The following is a 23317-nucleotide window of genomic DNA, read 5'->3' as shown; positions in this document are numbered from 1 at the left end:
CTCAGTTGGTACTAAGGCACTTTTCCCATATTTGTAGGTCTGCATGGACAAATCTTCAAAACTAGAAACTGATTGCAATATGGATCAGTAAAACCACAGTGGAGGGACTCGTTTTTCATCTCATCAAACACGTTTTGCTGTCACACACATTGACCCTGTGTTAACTTACACGTGACAAAAACAAAAATACAAACTGAAAATAAACTGGTCTGGTTTCAGATGAGAGTGGCCTTAGTTCAACGTAAAATCATCATCAGAGGCAAAAACCAAAACTCGGCTCAGCAACTTAATAAGTCCTTTATTTGCAATGTTCCATTACCTTTCCAGTTTCCGATGCAAAAGAAGCAATAATTTTTTTTTTAAATAACGAAAGCGGAAAAAAAAGAAAAAAAAAAAAAAAAAAAAGGAAAGAAAATATTTACAAAATTCAAATAAAACTAATAATCAATGGATTATCTAAAGCACCTCTCTGCATCCGGACAACTGCGGTTTCTGCTGGATAAGGAGACACTGCAATTACATCAGCAATTTGTTTCTGAAAAATAAAACTGAAAAAGTTTATTATCATCATCATTATTATTATTATTATTATATATTTACAGAACGCTCCTGAAATCCTGAAACTAGTTTCCACTTAAAGTAGAAAAGGCTTTCGGATCATTTCTGTGTCTTTTTTTTTTTTTTTTTTAACTTTATATATTTTATCAAGTCAATTTTCTGTAGATTTCAAGTTTTAACGGTGATTGGGTCGTTAAGTGTCCTCTACAACAGCTCAGGTTTAAGTACAGAAGAGGTAAAAGATGAAGAGTCAGTCAGTGTGGTTCACTACTGGGGGATGGGAGAGAATGGCTTTAAAGAGGAAGCATTAAGACCACCCCCTAGTAGTCAAGGTCAAAGGTCAACATCAGCCCTCTGTGTTTCTGTCCTCTGCTAGTTTATCATGATAGGAAAGGAGAGAAAATAGACAACCTTTGCTTTAAAAACTCCGTCAAATTAAGATTAGTTCATGTACACTGTAACGTTTTGTCCACTGGATCGTTAATAGGAACACACTTCAGTCATGCTGCACACTCCGGAAAAGGACAAGGACATAAGAGCCGTGTCGGGACTGAACAAATGTTATGGCATGTTGATAAACCCCCCTCCACCAACCCACCCGCCCGCTACACTTCACGCCCTGCTGTTTCCTCTTGTAGATCAGAAAGGTTGTTTGTCATTAGAATCGTCTAGAGGGGTGAAAGAGCAGCCAGTTGGTTTGCTTTACTTTGACATAGAAAGTTTCGTAGTGATGTGGGATACTTCACACCTCGCTAATGAGTAATCCTGCTGAAACCTGCATTTTCAAGTTTGCTTTGATGAGGACACTTGCTGTGACAAGCAGGTGGAGAAATAATGAGGAAGCAGGAGAGGGAAGGTAGAAAAGAAATGATTGTTTTTCAGAGTCCATCCCTCCAAAAAAAGAAGAAAAAAAAGGAACACAATAAAGATTTATCCTCATTGAGGATTGATTCGAGTCTGCCTCTCTGGCAATACTGTCCATGACTCTCCGTGGTCGCCTGCAGAGCTCTGGCGGCAGCTTTTAGTTCAGTATTTTACTCCTTGTCAGATTCCTCTTCGGCCTCGCGGAGCCAGGTGAAGAAGCCGGTGACCGACTTCAAGGCCACGCCTTTGCCTGTCTGCTCTGCCGGGTCTTTGCTGGTTTCCCATTCGTAGAAGGCCTCCTCTTTAATGACGTCCTCATCATACAAGGCGTCGAAGAACATCCGCAGCAGGTCTGCAGAGACAAAATTAGAGCATTATAGAAGCTTTATTAACAGCTCCATTTTAAAATTGTTTCTGTTTGCATTGAGTCAGGGACACTTGAAAAGCTATAAAGAGCTAATCAGTAGGTCAAATCCTAATTAACACGTTTCTTTTAGTGATTAGGCTTTTCTGTTTCAACCCTCCAATCCAGTTCATAACACTTTAAAAAATAAATTTAAAAAAAAAAAATCACCCCAAGAATGTGTTTTCCTCCAAAATAGACCACTTCCATTTCTGTGTTCAGGGAAAATGACTCAGGCCCTCCAGCAGCAACACTACAAAAACCTTCAGTCTCATCTTTAAATCTTGATACCCTGAATACACAGCTGCTGTACACATGATGATTTTATCTGTTTTCACCCTGAACAAAAACAACCTGGAAATACAGGCAGATCTTTTCTGATAAGGAGCTGCGTTTCAGACAAACCAACAAGGTCCATTTTTTAATGCCTGTGATCATCACATAACCAATTACACATTACTTTAGAGCAGCAGCTGTTTTTGTTTTTAAACCCCCCCCCAAAAGCTGCACCCAACAGCACATAGAGGTAAACATTAAACATCTAAGAAGCTGCAATCCGTGTCTGGCAAAGGGAATTTTACAGATCCTTTATTTATCCAGGTAAAAAGTCTCGCAAACATTAAAAACATATTTTTAAAGAATGATCTGGGAAGCAAAAATGACAACATAACATTGCTGATCTATAAAAATTATTTCAAGTGGTCAACAAGGACTGGATTGATTAGAAAGTAGATACAATAACGCAAATCTATAAAGATACTTTGTAACAGTTGATTTTGTAGTTTTCGCTTAAAAACTGACTTTAAGTTTTTTCCTTTCTTTGGGGAAACATGAACTTTGTATATGCCAACAAGACTGCTTACAGTGACGTGAAGGCTTTTTAAAATAGACAGCAACATAAAGAACCGAAGCATTGAATTTCCAGCAAACAGCTGATTTCGTTACATGTCCCTGCTCGATTACTCTGAGCGACAGCTACTGTCAGCTGAATTTGAAACAAGCTCACAGGAAAGATTTCTGCTTGATTTGTGCTCTTTAAACAAGCTTACTGGACTTTAGTAACATTTAAAAAAAAAAAAAAAACTTCTCTGAAATAATTCAAAGACAGACTTGGAGGGAGCGAGACTCATCCAGAGAACATTTATCACTAATAATTTACAAAGGCCAATAAATTTGCCATCTTGTGCCATTATCTGAACCGATTTATGGTATCTTCCTGCTGTGTCTCGATGCACGATCAAGAATCCAGGTTAAACAAAAAAGAAATCTCAGAAAGCTGAGCGACATTATCAGTGGGAGGTGCATCAGTGGGACATTATCAGTGGGAGCATCACATCACTCATCCATGTGACTTCTTTAAGTTCCCCCAACCTTATAATCAGCCCAGCTGCACGACTGAAACCAGTATCACCGCATTACAGTAAGCCTTGAGTTCAGTTTCGTCTCCACTGACTTTCATGAAATTTGGGATCATTTGCTTATGTTGCCAAAAAGACGCAACAGCTGAGGAAACCACATTAAAATGACACTTTGAATCATTGGCGACTTTGACGCCTGGATTTAACAGATGCTTCAGTATCTAAATATTTATAAGTGAACCAATCAGATTTGTATGTTCGGCAGTATTACAGTTCACTGTAAGTGGGGAAACTCACGAGCAGGCTGCTCCATGTGCACCATCAGAGCCTGGAGGGCGTACAGGGCCTGCAGCTCTTTCTGCTCGTCGTACAGGTATCTCTGCAGCAGAGAGGCTCTCTGGCCGATCTGCTGTGCATCCACCTTGTACGGGTTGTCACCTGAAACGAAGTGAACAAGTTTTTAAACCAGAAAGTGTGATTTTTAAAAGTAAGCGCTATTAAAATTTACTATAAAATAAATCCGTTTTAATTTATTTAAAAAAAACAAAACAACAACTATATTTTCCATACTTCAGAATTTGAGCTTGGGTCGTTGTGAAAAGAAAAAAGACTAAATCATAGACACACACACAGAAATAGAGGCAGCTCGTGGTGTATTAGTCATACTTACATATGATAGCAGACTGGCACACTGATGTCATCAATGCTCGTACAAACTGGTTCGAAGCAGTCTGCTGCTCGTCCAAGTTAGCCTGAAAATAGGAAACAAAATGCAGTTGGAGAGGGGGAACATGAACAACACTGGGAAATAAGAGCACGCACAAAATGTTCAGGTCTGAAAACACTCTGTACTGCCTCACACACACCTCGATCCAGTCTCTGATGCGTTGATTGTTGGCCTTGTCCTGGAGGAGTCTGTCCAGCTGTTTGCTGATCTCCTCTCCGCTGAGGACCTTCTTCTTACTGGCCTCTTTGGGCTCCATCTCCTCTCCCACGGTGAACTCCACTTTCTGAAATACACAATTAAATGTGTAAAAAAAAAAGAAAAAAAAGAAAAAAAGAAAAAAGCCTGAAGACACGGAGTAACTTGTTTCTAATCGTAAATCCCCACAAGCAAAAATCTCTCTTGCTTTCATCTCTGCCCACCAGGTAGACTCCAGCTGTGTTTGTCTTTGGTGCTGTGCAGGATGTGCTGCTTTCTCGTTACCATTTTAAGCTTTGTTGTTACAAAATAGACCAATTATAGCTGCTTTAAACGTATCCTAACATTTTTAGACCACTAAACAAAACTCCAAAAGTGCAGACAAGTGTTTTATCGTCTAAAACCTGAACGTGTTGCACGTACCTGATCGGTGACAAACTTGTTGACGTCTTCATCTTTGGGCAAGAAGTCGTTCCAATTTAGCCCAGCCTCTGTCCACAAAGCCCCGACCTTATTGGGGGTCTTAAGGGGAGAAAAGGGCCAGATAATTAAATATCTGTGGCTTTTATTTCTTTTTCTTTCTCTCTTTTTTTTAACCAAAACCAAAAAACATGTGCAACACAAGGTAATAAAACGAGTGTGTTCGGTTACCTTTTCTTTACAAAGCAACTTGAGGATCTGTACCAGCAGCACGCTGGCCTTCCCCAGAGGCACAAGAGGCTTTGAGATCTCCCTGAAGACACAGATGCACTGAATTAAGCTCCCATTTTTCTTAGAGCTGGATTATAATTCAGTTTATCTCATTTTAAAGCTGGAAATAAGTGACCTAGTTTTAAATTTAGCTTAAAATCTTTATTTCCGAGAAACACCGTCAACAAAAGAATCTCTGGAAAATGATTCCAACACTATTTACAGTTTAAAAACGTCCATTTCCATCAGACTATATTCTAAAGTCAAAGTATTCGAGTTTGCTTTCACTTATTTGAAATGTGACCGCTGACATTAAGCTCTCACCTGAACAGCTGTCCCATAGGGATGCCTCCCTCGTGGAGCATAGGAGTAATAAGCTCAGCCAGGTAGAGCCAGATGTGAGGTATATCTATGGCCATGTCTTCTGCTACCTCCAGAATCTCTAGTAGCCTGCAAAAGAATCGGCTTTAGTTCCATCTGCTCGAGAACATCCATCGAGGGTAGATTTTAGTTGAAACCAGGCGGCGTTCTTCCTGTTACACGCTTACCCTTTGTAGTACTGCTGCGTGGGCAAAGTCCCTGCCTTTATAAGCTGGTGCAGCAACAGGCCCATGTGTTCCCGAGCGATGGTGCTTCGTTCAAGCGTCGACTCCAAGCCGTTCCGCACGAACACGTACAGCAGTGATGTGCTGTTGAGCTCCACCACACACTGCAATGCCTCCTACAGCACCAGAGTGACACAAAGCAATGCTGTTAACACGGTTCACTTTTAAACATGGAAGTACAACTCTGATTGTTAGAGGCAAGTCTGCACCTTGACATCATTGATGTGGAGGTATTCTTCAATGATCGCATGCGACTTCTTCTCCACTTCCTCTTCAGTCAAGGCAGGTTTAGGGAGAGATGGAGGAGGAGTGGGAGCGCTCTCACGCTTAACTGAAGAAAAAGGTAAAAATACAACTTGAAGCTCATTGTTCTTTATGTCCTTTTCTTTAAACCACATCTTTCTCTATTCAACTCTTTTTAATTCTTTATTTCATACCTGGGACGAAGTCACTACCCTTGTCCCGACTTCCTCTATCTCTGCTTCCTCGGTCTCTGCTTCCCCGATCCCTGCTTCCTCTGTCCCGACTGTCTGTCATGCTGGCGACGCGGCGCACAGATTCAGTTGAAGACCTGCCATCTCCTCCCCTCCCGCCGCGCTCTTGCGACTCTCTGCTGAAGCTTCTCTTGGTGACTTGGTTCGCTTCCCGTCCTTCGCTGCGATCAAATCTGTCAAATCGATCCCTGTTGCGGTCGCTCCTGTCCCTGTTGCTCCCACGTTCGCGGCTCGAACTCGACCTAATGGTAAAAGGAGACACAAAGAGGTCATTTTAACACACTCAATCAATTTGTAATCATGTACCACTAAACTTTTTGTATTTTTTGAGACCGCAGTAGGCTCTTGTATACAAAGGGGAGGCCAGATGGAGGAAGATTAGTATTCAAGTGGTCGCCATCTGCAACCTCACAACTAGATGCCAGTAAAATGTGTTTTGAAAAACGTGACATAAACATAAAGTAAAAAATAAGAGTGCCTATGACAAGTGATAAACTAAAATTTGTGAATCAAGTACTCAACTAAAGCAGAAGCAGACCAATTAATGAGAAAATATTTGGTGCTTCTGAGTACCTTTGAGGAACTCTGCGATCAGAGTCTGTTGCAGACATCAATGACCCAGACTGTAGGGCAGAGAAGCGGTTGAGAGTGCTGGTACCCGGACGCCCAGAGTCTAGAAAGATGGAAATGAATAGATTAAGAGCCAAACCACAAACAGCCACTAAGCAATGCTGTGCTTTAGAAGAAAGCTGAAGGTCTTACCCTGGTCTCCACTCGCTGGTTTAGCTCCAGTTCCTCCGCTGCTGCCTTTTCCCCAGCTGCCCCACATGCCTTTGCCACCCGGAGCCAACAGCTGGTTGTTGAAATCCATAGCACCAGGCTACAGGGAAACAAAAAAGTTATATTCATTCTCAAGAGGCCTGAGAAAGAGCTCAAGCCTTCACATGAATTTTCGGACGTTACCTTTGTGATCTTGCTTAGGCGGGTGGTGTCAATGGGTCTGTTCTTGGAGATGGGGACTGTGTTCCACCCCTCATCCTGAGGCTGGCTGGTCCGGCCACCTCCTGGTGTGTGAGGGCCTCGGCTGCCCATGTTTCCCGTGAACCTGTCTCTGCTTTCCTTCTTGGTCATGAGCTGCTGCTGGACTTTCATCTGTTCCCTGTGCTCCTCCATCTCTGCTTCCTTGTGAATCTGATCAATTGTCTTAGGACCCTGGTCTCCTCTACGAGGCACCCAGTTATTCTGTGGATCAGAGACAGAAGACAATTAACACCCGTGAGCCACTCTGGGGTGTTTCCTGTCTGTGTTTTGGATTACATTTGTAATAGTACAAATGTTCTGATAGGAGAACCTGAGACAGAAAGCATATCCACCCTGAATAACACAGTTTTACGTGCGTCAAAGATTTTCATTTTTAAGCCCTTTGTGACATAAAAGAAAAAGGGGAAAAAATGAAATCCTTGTTCTATTCTGCAGCTTCAGTATGATCAACATAAACCGCTTTCCAGTGTTCCTCCTGTTCACAGCAAATCTCTAGAGCGGAACAAAAATTGTCATTGCCAACTGCAGGCCAAGATGTTGGAGATGAGATACTGAAAGGGCAAGCAGCTGAATGTTATCAAGAACCACCACACCAGTGACATGGCTTGATATCCAGCAGGTAAGGAAATATGAGAAGGAAAGAACTGGACCTAGGTGATTTGCAACGTGAACACCGTAAACTTTCAAAATAAAAGTCAGGGGTCTGCTTGCTGGCAAATCTATGCCTGATGATGCCGTTCTCATGGACAGAAAAAAAAAAAAAGTTTTTTCAAACTAACCCTTTACCCCTTTGAAACCTACCAGCAGTAACCCTTGACGCCATTTTCTGAACCGAGTACTCACTGTCTTATTTTAGCACTGCTTATAGAACAAAACAACTGGGTGCGCACCACAAGTTTGAGAGTGTGGTCTCTGCTATGTAGATAGCCTTGTAAAAAAACAAAACAAAACCCTTCAGATTGTACTGTATATAAACACTGAGATACATACACTACTAAGTCAAGTCATGATAAATGCTGGCTATCAGTTCTTTATTGCTCTAAAATGTTGAATATGATTTAACAGTTACCCTTCTGAGGTCCAAAACATCTTGCAGCATGAAGCGGATTCTTGATGAAGTCTTTCTCTCTTTAATGATCTTGTCCATCTGATTAAAATACTGATCCATGCGAGGCTGTCGGGGACACAGAAAAGAGTGAATTTTATGAGGTACAGGTACCAAATGACAAACTGTGTGTACCTAATGATACATCGAGAACTGCCTCCTCAGTTCCTCAACCCATCACTAATGATCAGTGGCCCAGACACGTGGCACAAAAACAAGGTCATCACAGGAGACATCTTAACGTGTACATATAGCGGTGTTAGTCCATGCTTTACTTACCTTTGCCTTCTCAAAGTCCAGGTCTTTACCAATAGTCGACAGCAGTCTGCAGAGACACTCGAGAGACTCCTCATCATGATTCTTAAGTAGTTTCACGACACAGTCGTGCATGATTGGCTCTGTCAGCATCTTAAGCTTAAACAGTTCACCAATGAACTTTATGTTGCCCAGTGAGCGGCGTCGAGCTTTATCTCTGGCCTCCTCCAGCTCCACCCTGAAGCGCTCACGCTCCTCACCCTGCAGGCGGATACAAGTTTGTTCTTAGTGTATGAGTCATATGACAAGTTTACTCTAAATCTGAACGGTGGTTTTGACAGTTCTTACGTCTTTGGCAGCCTCCAATTCCTTTTGCTTTTTCTCAAAGATCTCATCATCATCCTGGTCCTTCTCAAACTCTTTCTGGCAGCGGTTGAGCAGCAGTTTGCGGAAGTTCACAAAAACTCCTGGCTTGTCTGAAGTGGGGACTTTCAGCTGGTGGAAGACAACATTCAATGTCACCAGGGGGTTTTAACGCACGTTTTCCTATTCAACTGCATTTAACAAATATGTAGCTGAGAGTATGCTCCTTCAGTTCCTCAATACCATCACAAAAAGTTCAGTGGCCCAGACACGTGGCACTAAAAAGAAGTCATCACTAGAGCATGTGATCAAAGCACAACATCCAACCTTCACTAGACTCACCCCCATAAGGCAGCGGCACATGTTGGCGTAGGCCACAGAGAAGTTGGGCTCTGAGATGGCCTTCTCAAAGATGAGGTCGATGGCTCCCTTCAGCCTCTCCTCAGTGTCTATCGTCAGCTCTGTCACTTGTTTCATCAGCTCCTGAAACTTCTGTGGCGTAAGCTTGTTGAGGATGCTCCGCAGACGCTTGAACAGCTCTCGAGTCTTGGCCTGTTCTGGGTCTTCCTCTTCAGGCTCATCAACACGGCCACGAGTGACCTTTTTCACAGAGGGCTTCCAGGCCTTCTCAGCCTTGCTGAGCTGCACGTCGTCATTTAGCGACATGCTGGTGATAATTTTTTTGGTTTGAGAGCGACGGGGCCCGGATGGCTAAATGGAGAGAAACGCGTAAATATTTTAAAGAGCTAGTAGGAAAAAACTTCACTAAACAAAAAGTTTACGTTAGAGATCGCTGCCTTTGCAAACAGCTTGTCTGCCAAACGTAACATCACAACTGCTGGCATTCATTGCACTTTTGTGTCATGTCAGCTCATAATACATCTCTTTATCTCAAAAAACATCAGACAAGTACTCCAGCACGTTGTAGGAAGACAGGCACAGAGGGAGATCGTTTTACTTCAGGGCATCACGTCTCAAGTGCAAAAGTATAAAAACGGTGTGCTGACGACACAATTGGTAAACCTATTAACTATAATGCAAGTTAATGCTTAAAGTGTCTTTTAAAAACTGTAAAATTAGCTAACCGGGCCACGAGGTCCTCCCACTGATCTGCTCCCAAGGTTCCCTAAATATGAGGGAGTAAAATCAGGACCAGTGTTCATCAGGCGAGATGGGTCAGCAGGTCGTAGTGGAGTCTTGTTCACCTGCAATTAAAGAGGCAAAAATAAATAAAGGAAAAATCACCCGTGTTTTCACACAAAGTTTAAAATACTGGCAGTCGGCAGCACTACCCCTCAGCCTCCTAGTAGATCAACATATGGTATCAGTTTGAAAATCCTGACTTTGTTCTCGAGTTTTTGCATTCACAAGATTTTCAGGAAACTTCACCTCTGACCTTGAACTTTAGGACAAGGTCACTGAAATTCAAACTTGGAGATTTTTAGCAGATGCACCTACTGATGTGAATTTCAAAATCCTACATCGCCTCATTATCGCATTTACACCCGCCCACTCGCTCGCTCTGTGTGGTGACAACTAGAGATGGACCGATCCGATATTACGTATCGGTATCGGTCCGATACTGACCTAAATTACTGGATCGGATATCGGAGAAAAATAAAAAATGTAATCCGATCCATTAAATATCACGAAAGCACCTCGCAAAACTTGCAACGCGCCGTAACTCGCCTCCGAACGTTAGCAGTATGCATCACGTGATAGAGCGGCTGCCGCATGCGGGACCTGTCGTGGTCTGGATAGCATGTGGAGCTTCGCTAGCAACCCGGCATTTCATCTCCGACAAAGTTATCCCCGAGAGAAGTAAAGCAAGTGTGTAAGTCCATCTCTGAATGTTTGTAAAGCATTCCTGCGTTAAGCTTAACAAACGATATATGGAGCGACTGCCTCTCCTGCTGCTACTTCAATCATGAAACTGCTTAACGATCAGCTGATCGGCTTTTCTGTCGGGAGTCCGTGTCTCTGGTTTGTTTTTGGCCCACTTTGCACCAGAAAGAGGAAACCAGCGGCTAAACAACAGCAGCACGTTTAAGCTTGATCAGCTGTTGTTAGAATGTATTTAATATTACTTTCTACTCCAGGATCTTTTTCTACGTAGCTGACGCTGGTAACTGTGCAGGGGCGGATCTAGCAAAGTTTAGCCAGGGGGGCCGATAGGGCGTTAACAGGGAAAAGGGGAGCAGAAAGACATACTTTTCTTTCTTATTCTCATTTAAAATGTCTAGCTTTTAATAAATAATTATCTGACACCCAAAGTTTTAATTTGATGCAAAATGAATAGAAGTCCATTACTGTATATAGTAACTATTAAGTCTAATATATACCCTAGTAAGCTATAGTACTTTTTCCTTTGGGAAGGTACCATCTGTGCAGTCTGCAATTTTGTTGAAGAAAGATGTTGAATCTATTTAATATTTCTTGAAAAATAATTGATTTCTGTGCATTTTTTTTTTCACACTGCATCAAATTAAGGTTGATTACGTTGATTAAGCATCATGAGGTGGAACGTGAGGGGTGGTTCCCTATTTTTTATTTATTTATTTTTGTTGTTGCTGGGAGTTGGAACCCTATTAGTTAGGTTGCTTAATATTTACGCTAAGTACTCTTTAAAATACCAGAATAGGGAGGATGGTGTAGGTTTAAGTTTATTAGATTGATCAGTGTTGCTGAACTATGAAATATTTTTTTTGCATACAGGTATAACAGAATAGCTTTAGTGTAGTTGTTGTTTTAAACTTGAGTATGAACTTATACAAAATGCAGCAAGATATTTAAAAAAAAACTGTTTTGTTGAAACACACTATATCGGATTCATATCGGTATCGGCAGATATCCAAATTTATGATATCGGTATCGGACATAAAAAAGTGGTATCGTGCCATCTCTAGTGACAACAATACCCCGTCAGCCTTTAACAAAGCTGTGACGGCCCGGGACAACGCATCGGGTTACAAAAATCGGGAGTTGCACGACTGGCTGAAGCGCCTCAAAGATTGTGGTGCGCTTCATGATGTGAGGTCAAAATTTACAGATGAGGGGTAAAAAAAACAACTGCCATATTCTTCAACTCAATTTGTATCGTTTCTGCGTTCTTTTACACAAAGCTCAACATCACCTACCTTATCCAGCACCACATCACTGATGATAGGCAGGCCCTCAGGCTTGTGCATACTGGCGCTGATGAACTGGCAGCCCAGGAGGAACTCCCTGTCGTACCGCTTCTTGTCCTCCGGGTTTATCGGCTTCCATTCTTCTGCACAACGTACAGGAAATATGCAAAGGCACATGATTAAAGGCACACTACAGTAAAGGCACAGCTGAAAGATGGCTGTGATAATCCACTCTGTCAGTGCAGATTCTTTGAAACTAAAATAATAAAACGATGACGGCACATGAGCAAAACTATGAGAGAAACTAAAATCACCATAAAGAGATTTTCACACTGTGCTTAAATCAAACAAGGCCTCATCCTTCCAGCATATAAATGCAGGCACAAGGAAAAAACAGACTTAAAATTTAATGCTGAAATAAATTATATTTGCCCTAAGACCAAAGTATGTACAGAGTTTTATCAGTTTAGCTTTAGGGAAAAGATTAAAACATTTAAAGATTTTTTTTAGCCTTTTAAGCTTTCAAAGCGTACCTTGTTTGTACTGGTATTTCTGCTCAGTTGGCTCAGGTGTGGCTTTAGACTTGTCAGGTTCTGCATTCTGCTTGTCCTCTTTTTGCTCCCAGGTCTCATCTGCCACTTCGACAGGAAGTTCAGCTGGTGCTGGAGCTGGAGGGTTGGCCTGAGTGGGCATGGGTTCAGAGGCAGGCTTGGCACCCTGTTCCTGCAAAAAGAAAGAAAAGATCAAGTTTTCTAAGAATCTGTTGTTTATTGAGAGTAAAAGATGGACACCCAGTTTAAGAGCTCTTTGGACTGTCGTCTGATTTAACACAAACCTCTGTGAAGGCATCCAGGAGATTCCCAATGGCCTCCTTCTTGTTAAACTCTTTCATGTTCTTTTTCTTCCTTTGCACATGTGTAGCAGCTTCAAAAGGAAAGACAAAGTGATGACATTAAAATTCAGATAAAACAAGATTAGGCATGTGACAGCCTGAGAAGCAAGGGGGGGGATTAACTGTACCTTGCATAGTAGATTCTTCTGGGCAGCTAACAGACGCAGGAGGGGTATCCTCACTTTTCTTCTTGCACTCTTCCTCCTCCTCCCTCTCTTCAGCCTCCTCTTTCACCTCCTGGGCTGCTGTTGCCGTTTTAGCCATAGGTGTGGATTCCTGAGATTGAGAAGCGTCTGGCTGTTTGTGGGGCGTAGTGTCTGAAATTGCATTATCCTTGGGCAGTTCTTCGGTCTCCTGAGGAAGGCCGTTGGGGAGAACAGGCTCTGCTGCCTCAACTTGTGTGGATTCAGGTTCGGGGGTAGAGCGCAGAACGGCGTTCTGGGTCTGTGGACCAGCAGGCTCCCGTGCAGGTGGGGGAGGCTGGGAGACTTCAGTTGCCGTTTTTGTAGCCATTTCTTCTTTATTCTTTCTTTCTTCTTCAAGATTGGAAGAACCTGCTGCTGCAGCCTCAGCTGCAGGCTCCAACTTTGTGGTGGCCACCTGCTCTTCTTTTTCCACCTTCTTCACTTCCTCTGTTTTTGCTTCTTCCTTTTCTGGACCCTTCTCAGCTTGAGCTGGAGCAGCCGGTAGTTCCTCTATTTTCACAGGGGCTTCTGGTGCTTCTGAAGACTGTGAGGTTGCATGAGGAGCATCTACTGTATCAGAAACGGTAGTGCCAACTTTATTTACTGCCTCAGCAGGAGTAGTGGTCAACGTTGCTCCTGGAGGAAGGGAAGGAGGAGACTGCTGGTCCTTTATCAGTGTGGATGGCACCTCAGTAGTAGCTACGGGGGCTACAGATTGTGCAGCTAACTCAGTAGGCAGCACTATTTGGCTGTCCACTTCCTGTTTGCTCTCCAACACAGGCTCAGCATTTGCCGCAGCAAGAGAAGGAGGGGTTTCAGCACTAGTAGGACGCTCTGTGTTATCATCTGGACAGCGAGAGACGTGACAATAAATGACGAGAAAAAAATTTAGTCATTTCTTTTTCACAGAGTCAAACTTAAGAAAATATTCTCACCTCTTCTCGTCTGTGCAATCACAGGCTGGGCAATTTCCCCATTGACCTGTGCAGAACTTGCATCCGGTGCCTGCAATCACAAAGCAATAGCGGCCTTTAATAAATAAAATAGAAAACCCACTAGACGGGCTTTTAACAATGAGCATCAACACATTTGGTGCAGTTTGTTACAAGTTTTTTTTCTCCTCACATTTGGTGGATATTGTCTGAGGTGGTATTGATTCAGACCTGTTTCTTTGAAGGCTGCAGTGTCACTCAACTCTTTTAAAAAGTGATTCGTTTGTGTTGCCCGTTTCCCCTCCAACTAGCAATTTTCAACTTTGGCAATAGCTCAACGCATCAGTGCATTTTTGTTTGCATTTGCTTAGACTCAGCATAGTTTGCTTAGTGAAACTGACCTCAGCTGTGCTGACTATTAGAAAGTACCATGAAGACAAAAAAAAAGAGAAAAAAAAAAAAAAAGACATCAACACAGTCGCAGATGTACTTAAAAAAAAAAAAAATCCACAACGGTGCCTTTATGTACAGATAAATTCATATTCATTCCTTTTTAAAGTAAGAGGAAATAAAAATAAAAATAAAAAAGTGAGAGCAATCCTCACCTAACAACATCTTCTTTTGTTGTCTTTTTATAACTTACCATTGTTTTGTCTATATAAAGCAAAACGTTGGCTTCACATTGAAAAAAAATTACTTTGTTCTAAAGCAAATAGTGAAGTGAAGTGAAGACAAAATGAACATGAGAAAAACATAATGAAGTTCTGAGCTTTACTGTATTACTTTAAACACAGAGTACCACATGTCAGTACAAGATAGCCAACTATACTTTAGATTTCTGATAAAAGACAAATGTACAACACCATCATTACTCTATTTAACTCAGTCACTTCAAAGTAAAGTCTTACCTGTGGTGTCGGTGTGGTGGAGGACATTACACCCGACAGGATCTCGTGCGTGATATCGCGTCCACCCTGGTTGGGGTCTCGTATTGTTATCTATTAGAGAAAAGGCAAATGACATTAAAATACAAACAATGTGCAACCATCCTGCCACTACTGATCTACAGCTGCTGACCCCCATCATGACAAATACTATTGTTGTTTTCAGGTTAAAAGGGAAAGTTCCACATTGAACACACAATACAGTGTCTCTCCATTCAACATTTTTGACCTCATTCAAGAGGTGTGCTGTGCTTTTGTTGGGACATACTACCGGTCTGCGTTCTCTCTTCATTAGGCCTTGTGACTGTGCAGGGGCTTGCTGAGGAGGCGGGACTTGTAGCTGTTGCTGGGTGGACAGCATGACCGTTGAAGGCTGGACAGATGGGGGATACTGAGGCGGAGTTGGATAGTATGCTCCAGCTGTAAAGTTGAAATGAAACAAAGAATAGAAATTACAAAATAAATCATAAAAACAACTCAGAATAAACAAGAGTTTTCAAGAGTTCAAACTAAAATAAAAATCTGTATGTACTTGTTTCATTTGATTGAGATTTTTTTTTCTACCATTGCTGATAAATGTTGGGGGGAAAAAATGTAAAGGTGCAATAGCAAACATTTGTACGTGTACACAAAGTGTGGTTTCAGATATAAACGTGTACTTAAAGGCTAATTTGTGGGCTTATTTTTTATGTTTTTGATCCACATTATATATTAAGTTAACAACAAAGTCTATGAATTAATGATGGCTGAATTTGACTACTACACAAAACTTTACTACTTCTGTCTACAATACGTGATGAATTCAAACAGCCCACTTTACATTCAGTTGTGTAAGGAGGCATAACTGCCATTTGCTCTTTACATTCACATCTGTCCAGACTTTTTAAAGCAATTTAATGGGCTGGCACCAGAAGCTGGAGCCACCGATTCAGCATCCAGCCAAATTTAAACATTTACAAGTAGTATTGCTGTACAGAAAATTACTTCAAACGGAAGTTGGTTTTTGACGCTTTGTATGCAAAATTCCATTTATTTAGCTTCTTAAACAAGAAACAAATGGAGAGGGAAAAAAAGCCATAAGCTGTCATCACCACAGAGGCATCACTAGGCTACAAGCTAAAAGTTTCAGTTAAAGTTTTTCTCTGTATTTGCTACAACTACATTTAAATAACATCCATCGTCGTGTGTACGTGGCCTACACGTACGAAATCAGAGACAGGAAGACACGGTTAGAGACAGGAAGTGCCACAGAAGCCTGCTGACCACCACAAAAGCACACACACTACTCACCGGGGTAGCGCTGGGAGGCGAGAGGCGCACCGTGGAGAGAGAGACGGCCGTTCTCTCGCCCGCCTCCTCTCCCCCCGCCACCCCGCCTCTCCCTCGCGGCAAGAGAGGGCTCTGAACCAACGCAGCAAAGGAGAGGAAGGGAGTGAGGGACGGGAGAGGGAGGAAAGAAGGAGAGGGCAGGAAGAGACAGATGCAGAATGTGTTAATGAGAGGATCCAGAGGAAGCAGGGTGTTAAGAAGGTCCCATGAAATGAACAATGTCTCTACTGTACACTTACCTTGTGCTCTTGGCATATATTTAGTTTCAAATAGTACAAATTTTGAAGTGCACTACCATCACACAAGGGTCTTTATAAGTAAATACAATGGGGGTTTTAACTGAGCCAACAAACCCCCACTTATCTATACGTCGTATATATAAAATATCTGTGCATTAGTACAAATGTACTAAAGCAAATCAGTTTTTGTAGCAGTTGCGTTTCCTGCTTAAAAAGTGCAGTTCATTCATATTTAAATAGGGTTTCTGGCAACGTTAGCTCCCACACAACGCTTCTGCTGCTGTATGTAGACATGCAAAAAAGGAGAAAACTGCGGTTTCAAAGCCATTTCATGGAACCTACAAGGCAGCGTAAGGTGCAGAAAATGAACACAGGCCAAAGCAGAATTAAGCCCAACTACATGCACATACAGCAGTGTTTGGACTCAAAGGCATATTAAAAAAAAACGAAGAAAAAGAAACACACACACAGAGACAGACATACTACAGCAACAAAGACAATTAACCCCCATCACAGAAAAAATAGAAACAAGAAAACAACCCAATCAGCCAAGCAAAACCACCCCACATTCAGGAATACTTCACAGATGAGGAATTCTGCATGTGGATGTGGTTTTAAATACGGGTTAGAACTTCTCCATTAAGTTCTGTGTTTAAACTGAACGCGTTTGTGGTTTGGCTTGGTTGTTGTGAGTCTTGGGGTTAAAAACCCTTACCATAAGGAGGGTATTCAGCAGGGCTAGTTCCAGTATAGAAGTTTGCTGTGCCGCTGGTCACGGGATACTGCTGGGTAGGAGGCATGTATGGAGCTCGGTACTGTAGAAACAAGACAAACAACAATTAAGTTTTGAGATCCTCACTCCAAAAACCTCTATTAAGAGGACTTTCAAATATTAATGTAGCTCATCGTAACAGGTTTCCAAACTGCGTCTCTCCCGTCCTCACATAGGATCACAAGCTTCAGACGAATTTCCACACTAGCGCTGGTACAGGAGAAGTCAAAACCGAAAGCAAAGAAACTGCCAAGTTTTGGATTTTTTTTTTTTTTTTTTTTTTTTTTACAAAAGTCTCGTGTTACTACATGTCGTCTGTACAATTTGTGAATCTCTGAGCTTTTGTAAGGTTATCATTAAAACAGTAAAAACCAACACAATTATATACAGTGTTCTCAACTCAGCTGTGATGGCAGCAGCAGTGGGAGATTATGACAAAATAAATAAATACGTTTAAATTGTGAGGTGAACAACCTGCAGAATCGGCTGTGATGTCACCTTCAGTTTTGGGTGTGGCTGCTAAGGACTGGAAGGTGGGTATAATGAAACTCTTTAGAAGACACTTTGGATGAGCCATCAGAAGGACTCCTAAAGCACTGAGTGTTTGTTCTTCACTATTAGCGCTTTTTCAACTAGTAAGTACTTGGCACGACTCGGCTTGGTTTCAGTCGTTTTCCATTACACCTGAGTACCACCTAATGTGCATAGGGTCGTTATATCAACGTGGTCGAAGGGCCTACAGCGTTATTTGTACCCGACACAAACAACACAACAATGGAGGACATCGAGGTGAAGGTATATCCTTGTTGCCGGGTTACAAAAGTGGCCATTTTGATTTTTGTGAAGGAGATGCTCTCATGACTTACAGTGACACTATTGACCAGTCAAACAGTGGCATGCAGTCTATTGACATCACATTTTCGGATCAACGGAGAGCATTTTGGAACCCCAGCCGAGTACCAGGTACTAAAAAAGTACCTGGTAGCGCCACCTAATGGAGAACCCTAAAAACAGTCGATCCGAGTACGTACTAGTGAAAGAGGGCTTTGTGTGTTTATACACCACTATGCATTTAATCATTAGTTATTCTTAATCTCTGGCTCTCTTGCACAGAGTGTCTTTTGTCCTGTTTTCCTCCCACCACCCCCAACTGGTCACGGCACATGGCCGCCCCTCCCCAAGCCTGATTGCGACAGAGGTTTTTTCCTGTTAAAAGGGAGTTTTTCCTTTCTGCTGTCAACAAGAGGGTCATTTGATTGTTGGACTTTTCTCTCCATTGTTGCCGGATAACTCTACAATATAAAGTGCCTTGAGATGACTGCTGTTGGGATTTGGTGCTAAATAAATAAAACTGAATTCAAGTTTAAAATGAAATCTGACACTAAAGACACCAAACTGACATGAATAATACTGCAACCTTCCAACATTAAACATACAAACAATAATGAAGAGCAATAAGCTCAACATGTTACTATTAAATTCAATTCATTCAGAAGGTAATGTTATCCAAATAAAAGTGTTAAAAAGTGATTGCAACTGTTATGATAAGTATGTATTGATTACTTGGGCTGGCTGCAGAGTAGAGCTCGTGTGTGCACTAACCTGTCCAGAGGGAATGAAGTAGCCTTGAGGAGAGCCAGCAAAAGGTTGGGATATCATCATCATTTGTGAGCCGGGTGGGTAGACATGAGCTGGTGCAACAGCTCGAGGGCCACTATTTCCCGGTACCCTTGGAGCACTGGTGGCCATGGTGGGTCGGTTCTGATAGTAGCTCTTAAAAGAACAAAAACAAAAAGATGAAGACTGCATCATATCAGCAGCAAACTTCTGGTTCTGCCTGTGCATTTCATAACAACGGTATTCCTAATTCTTGCTTTTACATTTTTCTGTGCGTTTGCTTCGAGTTACGCACACGCCGATACCCTTCACCTGGAATCTACGCACTCACAGCAACTGCACATGTGCACACTAAATTCAATTCTGGGTAACTTGGGAGTTTAAATTATCCTGAAAGTCATGACTTCCTGCCACAATGAAGTTAGCACAAGTTAACAGGGGAGGGACGAAGAGAAAAGCTGTTACCTGTAATGCTCTGTATCCACCCTTCAGCCGCGCAACACATGAGCAAAGAGCAAGAAAGGGAGTAAGATTAAGGTGAAAATGAGGACCGGACACAATGAGGGGGATGTTTGAATTTGCAGGAAGAAGGGAGGAGTATGAGAGGTAGCAGTGTGCCTCGCAGTCATGATGGGTACGCTCAAACAACTACAGACGCACATGCAATCGATTCTGGACAGATCATTATAGAAACACGATCCCCTTCTAGTCCTGCAGGGCCCTACTTCTGGTAGGTTAAAGAATCACATTAAGGGCTGCAGGCACATGCAGTTTAATTCATTTTAATATCTGGTGGCAACAAGGCCCTTTATCACTGTGGGATTAGGACAAATGTGGTGATCAATGCAAAACAGTGGCGAGACGTGGGCTGTTTTCAAATGACAGCCTGCTGCACAATTTAGACCGTATCAGAAATGCTTTCATTTCTCAAAATTTTCACAATAATACAATTCATGTCTACAAACCAGGTATTTAAATAAAAAACGATCTGATGCAAGATATGCTGACTTGGTACTAAATTAAGATGAAAGGGGAAAACAAGGACTGAGGAAAAAGGAAAGAACTTTGGGGGACACTGGAAAAGAAAACTGCGTAGAGTTGAATTTTCAGCTGTTTTTAATTTACATCATAGACTCACTTGCAAAACGTAACTTGCATTAAAGTTACATAATGTTGATTACACAATCTATGGGCTTGAATAATAATTTAATGTTGCAAAAGAGCTCATTTGGATTTGAATGTTTTTTTTTAAAGTAAACTAATCTAAATGGATGTTTAGAAGGGCAGATCTAAACACTCATCTTATCTTCTTTCCCAATTTGTATCTGAAAGCATGCATTACACTAAGGAGACAGAGGGGATGTGAGGAAAAGTAAGGGGTGTTAGTACCTGTTGATGTAAAGTACGGGGCCCAGTAGCAAACTAGGACAGCAGAAGAGAGGAAAGAAGTCAAGATTCACATTCAAGGACAAGGACGGCAAATAGCGGTTATAATACACAAGTCGAGGCAAAGCCTTACAGCAGAAGAAGCTATGTCAGAAACTGTTGTGAAAGAGCAAGAAAGAAAGGGGTTTTCAACCATATCAACAACAGAAAGCATGCTGTGAACAATACCTGTCTTGGCTGTGGTGCAGAGTTCATTTGTGGAGGTGGAGGGGTTGCAAAAACAAGAGAAGTTGGCTGTCCAGGGCCGTAGGCAGCCTTAATAGGAGAGAACAGAAGAGGAGGGAGAGGGGGGAAAAGGTTACTAAACTCTAAACTACCAAAATAAATAAACAAACTATGTTAGTGGGTCTCACCTGTGTCAATCCAGGGGAAGGGGCAGGATTGGGGACAGAAGTGGGTCCCGCTATAGGCTGTGGTGGTTTGTTCATTTCACGTTCTTTTATGGTACTGCATTAGGGTGGCGATGTGGTGCCAGCCTTCCTGGGGGGAAAGACGAGCAAGAAATAATGTCAAAATGAGAAGAACATGAAATTACTTTGAGCTGAAATGTGATTTTTTAACATTTGCAAGCAGGCACTGGTATTCCAGGTCTTTGTTAAAAATACTAATTACAGCCATTGAGGTTGGATACTAAAGATCACTGTAAGGAGACATGTTGAACCTTTAGTGTAGCAACATCTAACCAAGCAGCCAGGGTGTGGCCTGCAGTTTCGCCTGTGATAACACCACCACCTCCCCAATCTCGTTCCCTTGCATTTTTACAGAGCTCATATGAGGATGCAATTAGTGTCTTTCCCTCCTCCATCCTTGATTAAATCAGCTGGTAACACAATTATGTGTTTTATCTTCCATTCAAAGCTTAGGTTGAGTAGATAAGGGTTCAAATTACTTTCAAATAAATTCCTGCCTTAGACACCAATGCTAATTCGTCAGTTATTAAAGCTCACACGCACGCTGTTTTTAAGTGAATCTAAGAAAATGGATACCTCAGGTCAAAGTTCATTTACTGTGTGAACAGAAGCTAAGCCCCCCCTCCCTCCCGTTTGTGAAAATAAACCATACAAAACTCAATACTGACTGCCGTTTTCCCATGAGTAAATGACGGCTGCGGGGGGTTGAAACTAAAAAACAAAAAAATGATAGAATTGCTTTTAAAAAATATAAACTGCCGTAATAGCAGGAGACGTGTCATACACCATCCACCTGCTGACACAGTGACTATCGTCAGATGCTAGCTGGTGCCATGCTTCTTTTTGACAGGGCTTCAATGCTTCCATATGGCGCGCCAGAAGCGATGGCTAACGGGCTTATGATTCACGAATAAATGTAAACGGTCTTGTATTAGCTGACATTTACCGTAAAACATTTTTTATGGCCTGCTAACGAATCAGAAATGCCCCGGCGAGGTTGGCTGGATCGTTAGCCCACAGCCGGCTAATGTTACGTGTCCCACCATCACAGACATTTTACTTAGTTACGCTACGTGGCTGAGTCCGCATTTAACCTTAATGTACACAGAGCCCGGTCAAACAGTTTTACTGTGCTGATTATAAGAATACACATTTATACTCAAAGGCCGGGAACAGTGAAGTAGTTAGCTTTGTCAATAATGTTGCAACACGCGACAGCGATTAGGTTAAGTTACAGTCATGCTATTGTTGGTTAACATTGGCTAGCGGTTAGCGGGGTGTTACAGGCCCGGCGACACCGTGTACCTGATGTTCATGGTTAACGTGGCCTAATATTTTGGCACTGAGGGCACCGACTTTAGATTCAAGACAAACTAAAGAAATCGATCCAGATCGCAGTAAATATTGATTTCATTTCATTATTTTTTTAACCGAGAACCGAAAAAGCGTTAGGTTAGGGTTAGCCATAGCTTTCCCACGAAGCCCACCGAGATAACCAAACCAAAACAGCCAACGCTGTTAATTTAGGTAACTTTAGGTTAGCGTCAGCTCTAAATAAAAAAAATACTGAACTGACGGAAAACACTAAGATAAAGTAGTTTTACCGGGACCCAGGGGAGGATTAGCCTGCTAGCTCTGCTGGTGTGTGTGGACGGTCAGGGCCTGCTCAGCCCGTGTGCCTTTCACAAAAATGCAGCCCCGCTCGGGGAACTAGCATACCGCCGGGTTTCTTCTTACCAGGAATTATAACAGTTACTGTGTTGCAAGGTAGGAACTCGGGGAATCAGCCTCGGCTCAGTCTTCTGTTAATGAAAGCGGTGGTGCTGCTGTTTCCTTGTCCTTTAACTCCAACAGAAAAATGATGCCCTTCTTGGCTAATGACTTAGCGAGCTAGCTAGCTAACCGGCAGATGGGGGAGAGTGCTAAACTGTCAGTTCGGTTTAAACCCCCAGGCGTGCAAAAGTGACAGTGCTCAAAATCAAATAATATAGTCCTTCGGGAATACTATTGACAACTCCGATGGCCCCAAGAAAAGCCTCTGGACCGCAGGTCCATGATCAAGGCGTCGATGGTGATGGATTGCCGGTTAGGTATATACACAAGTATCGTGTGATGCGGCTCAGAGAGAGGCCATAGTGCGATGTTTCTCCTGTGCGAAGCCGGTACGCCTCCGAGTCGCATGGGTAACTTCCGGGGAAATTAAAATTTGATGCAATTTCCTTGGTCATGTGATGCAGGAGCTTGACTCCTTTGATCAACCGAGGCCTCCGTATTCAAAGTGAGCCATTATCTGGAACAACACTAAGCTGATATCTTTAACTCTTTTAAGGTGTTTTAAAAAAGCGCATTTGAGTACTTACATTTCCATCACAGCTGGGACATGATGTTGCTGAGTAGACTGTGATTAGCCTCTTGTTGCAGAAGATAATGAAGTTAGCTTAACTTTATTTTACTGCATCATGTTTGATTGGGAATCTGATCATTTCTATTTATTTAATGTTAATCTGTTTAATACCATGAAATAATTACTAATGTATCTGATATTAATTTTGAGTTGTTTAACAAAGCAGTAGTAAGGGAATATAGTACAGTACTGAGCAAAAGTCTCAAGCCATTTCTCATATATATATGTGTGTGTGTGTGTGTGTGTGTGTGTGTGTGTATATATATATATAGATATATGTATGAAATATGTGCAAGCATTCATGCAAATAGAGTATATACCATTCCCATTGTCTCTAGAATCACTGTCCTGCTTGAAAATG

The 23317-nt window shown here is 42.1% G+C and overlaps 1 protein-coding gene across 8 annotated transcripts; it reads right to left on the bottom strand.

Annotated features, from left to right (window-relative positions):
- Positions 1–278: 278 nt before the first annotated feature.
- eif4g1a (eukaryotic translation initiation factor 4 gamma, 1a) lies at positions 279–22740 on the bottom strand. 8 transcript variants are annotated; one of them, XM_080907392.1, is made up of 32 exons: positions 22290–22740; positions 20496–20622; positions 20311–20397; positions 20086–20118; positions 18682–18852; positions 17023–17122; positions 16030–16140; positions 15008–15159; positions 14704–14793; positions 13799–13868; positions 12807–13709; positions 12622–12710; positions 12320–12509; positions 11796–11929; positions 9744–9863; positions 9001–9369; positions 8644–8790; positions 8320–8556; positions 8005–8109; positions 6858–7136; positions 6657–6774; positions 6468–6567; positions 5838–6136; positions 5610–5731; positions 5344–5516; positions 5120–5245; positions 4757–4838; positions 4529–4627; positions 4050–4193; positions 3854–3935; positions 3481–3621; positions 279–1774 (listed from the first exon to the last, which is right to left on the bottom strand). In XM_080907392.1, the coding sequence occupies exons 2-32, from the start codon at positions 20568–20570 to the stop codon at positions 1593–1595; spliced, it is 5130 nt and encodes a 1709-aa protein (XP_080763518.1). In that variant the 5' UTR covers positions 20571–20622; positions 22290–22740; the 3' UTR covers positions 279–1592. The 8 variants fall into 8 exon arrangements, with proteins under 8 accessions (XP_080763518.1, XP_080763521.1, XP_080763519.1 ...); XM_080907395.1 differs by having other exon boundaries at positions 15011–15159; XM_080907393.1 differs by having other exon boundaries at positions 20496–20618.
- Between the last annotated feature and the right edge of the window lie 577 nt (positions 22741–23317).

This window comes from Rhamphochromis sp. 'chilingali' (genome assembly GCF_963969265.1).
Source record: "Rhamphochromis sp. 'chilingali' genome assembly, chromosome: 16".
NCBI lineage: Eukaryota > Metazoa > Chordata > Actinopteri > Cichliformes > Cichlidae > Rhamphochromis > Rhamphochromis sp. 'chilingali'.
The sequence above is the reverse complement of the archived record's forward strand: the minus strand, read 5'-3'. Positions and strand labels throughout refer to the sequence as shown.

Bases quoted from the DNA above. Each gene is read 5' to 3' on its own strand.
- eif4g1a (XM_080907392.1), bottom strand. From the start codon at position 20,570: ATGAACAAACCACCACAGCCTATAGCGGGACCCACTTCTGTCCCCAAT. The intron at 14,794-15,007 runs GTATGTCCCAAC...TTTCTCTAATAG, and splicing joins AGAGAGAACGCAGACCGGTA to ATAACAATACGAGACCCCAA. The intron at 4,194-4,528 runs GTACGTGCAACA...TGTGTATTTCAG, and splicing joins ACAAGTTTGTCACCGATCAG to AAAGTGGAGTTCACCGTGGG.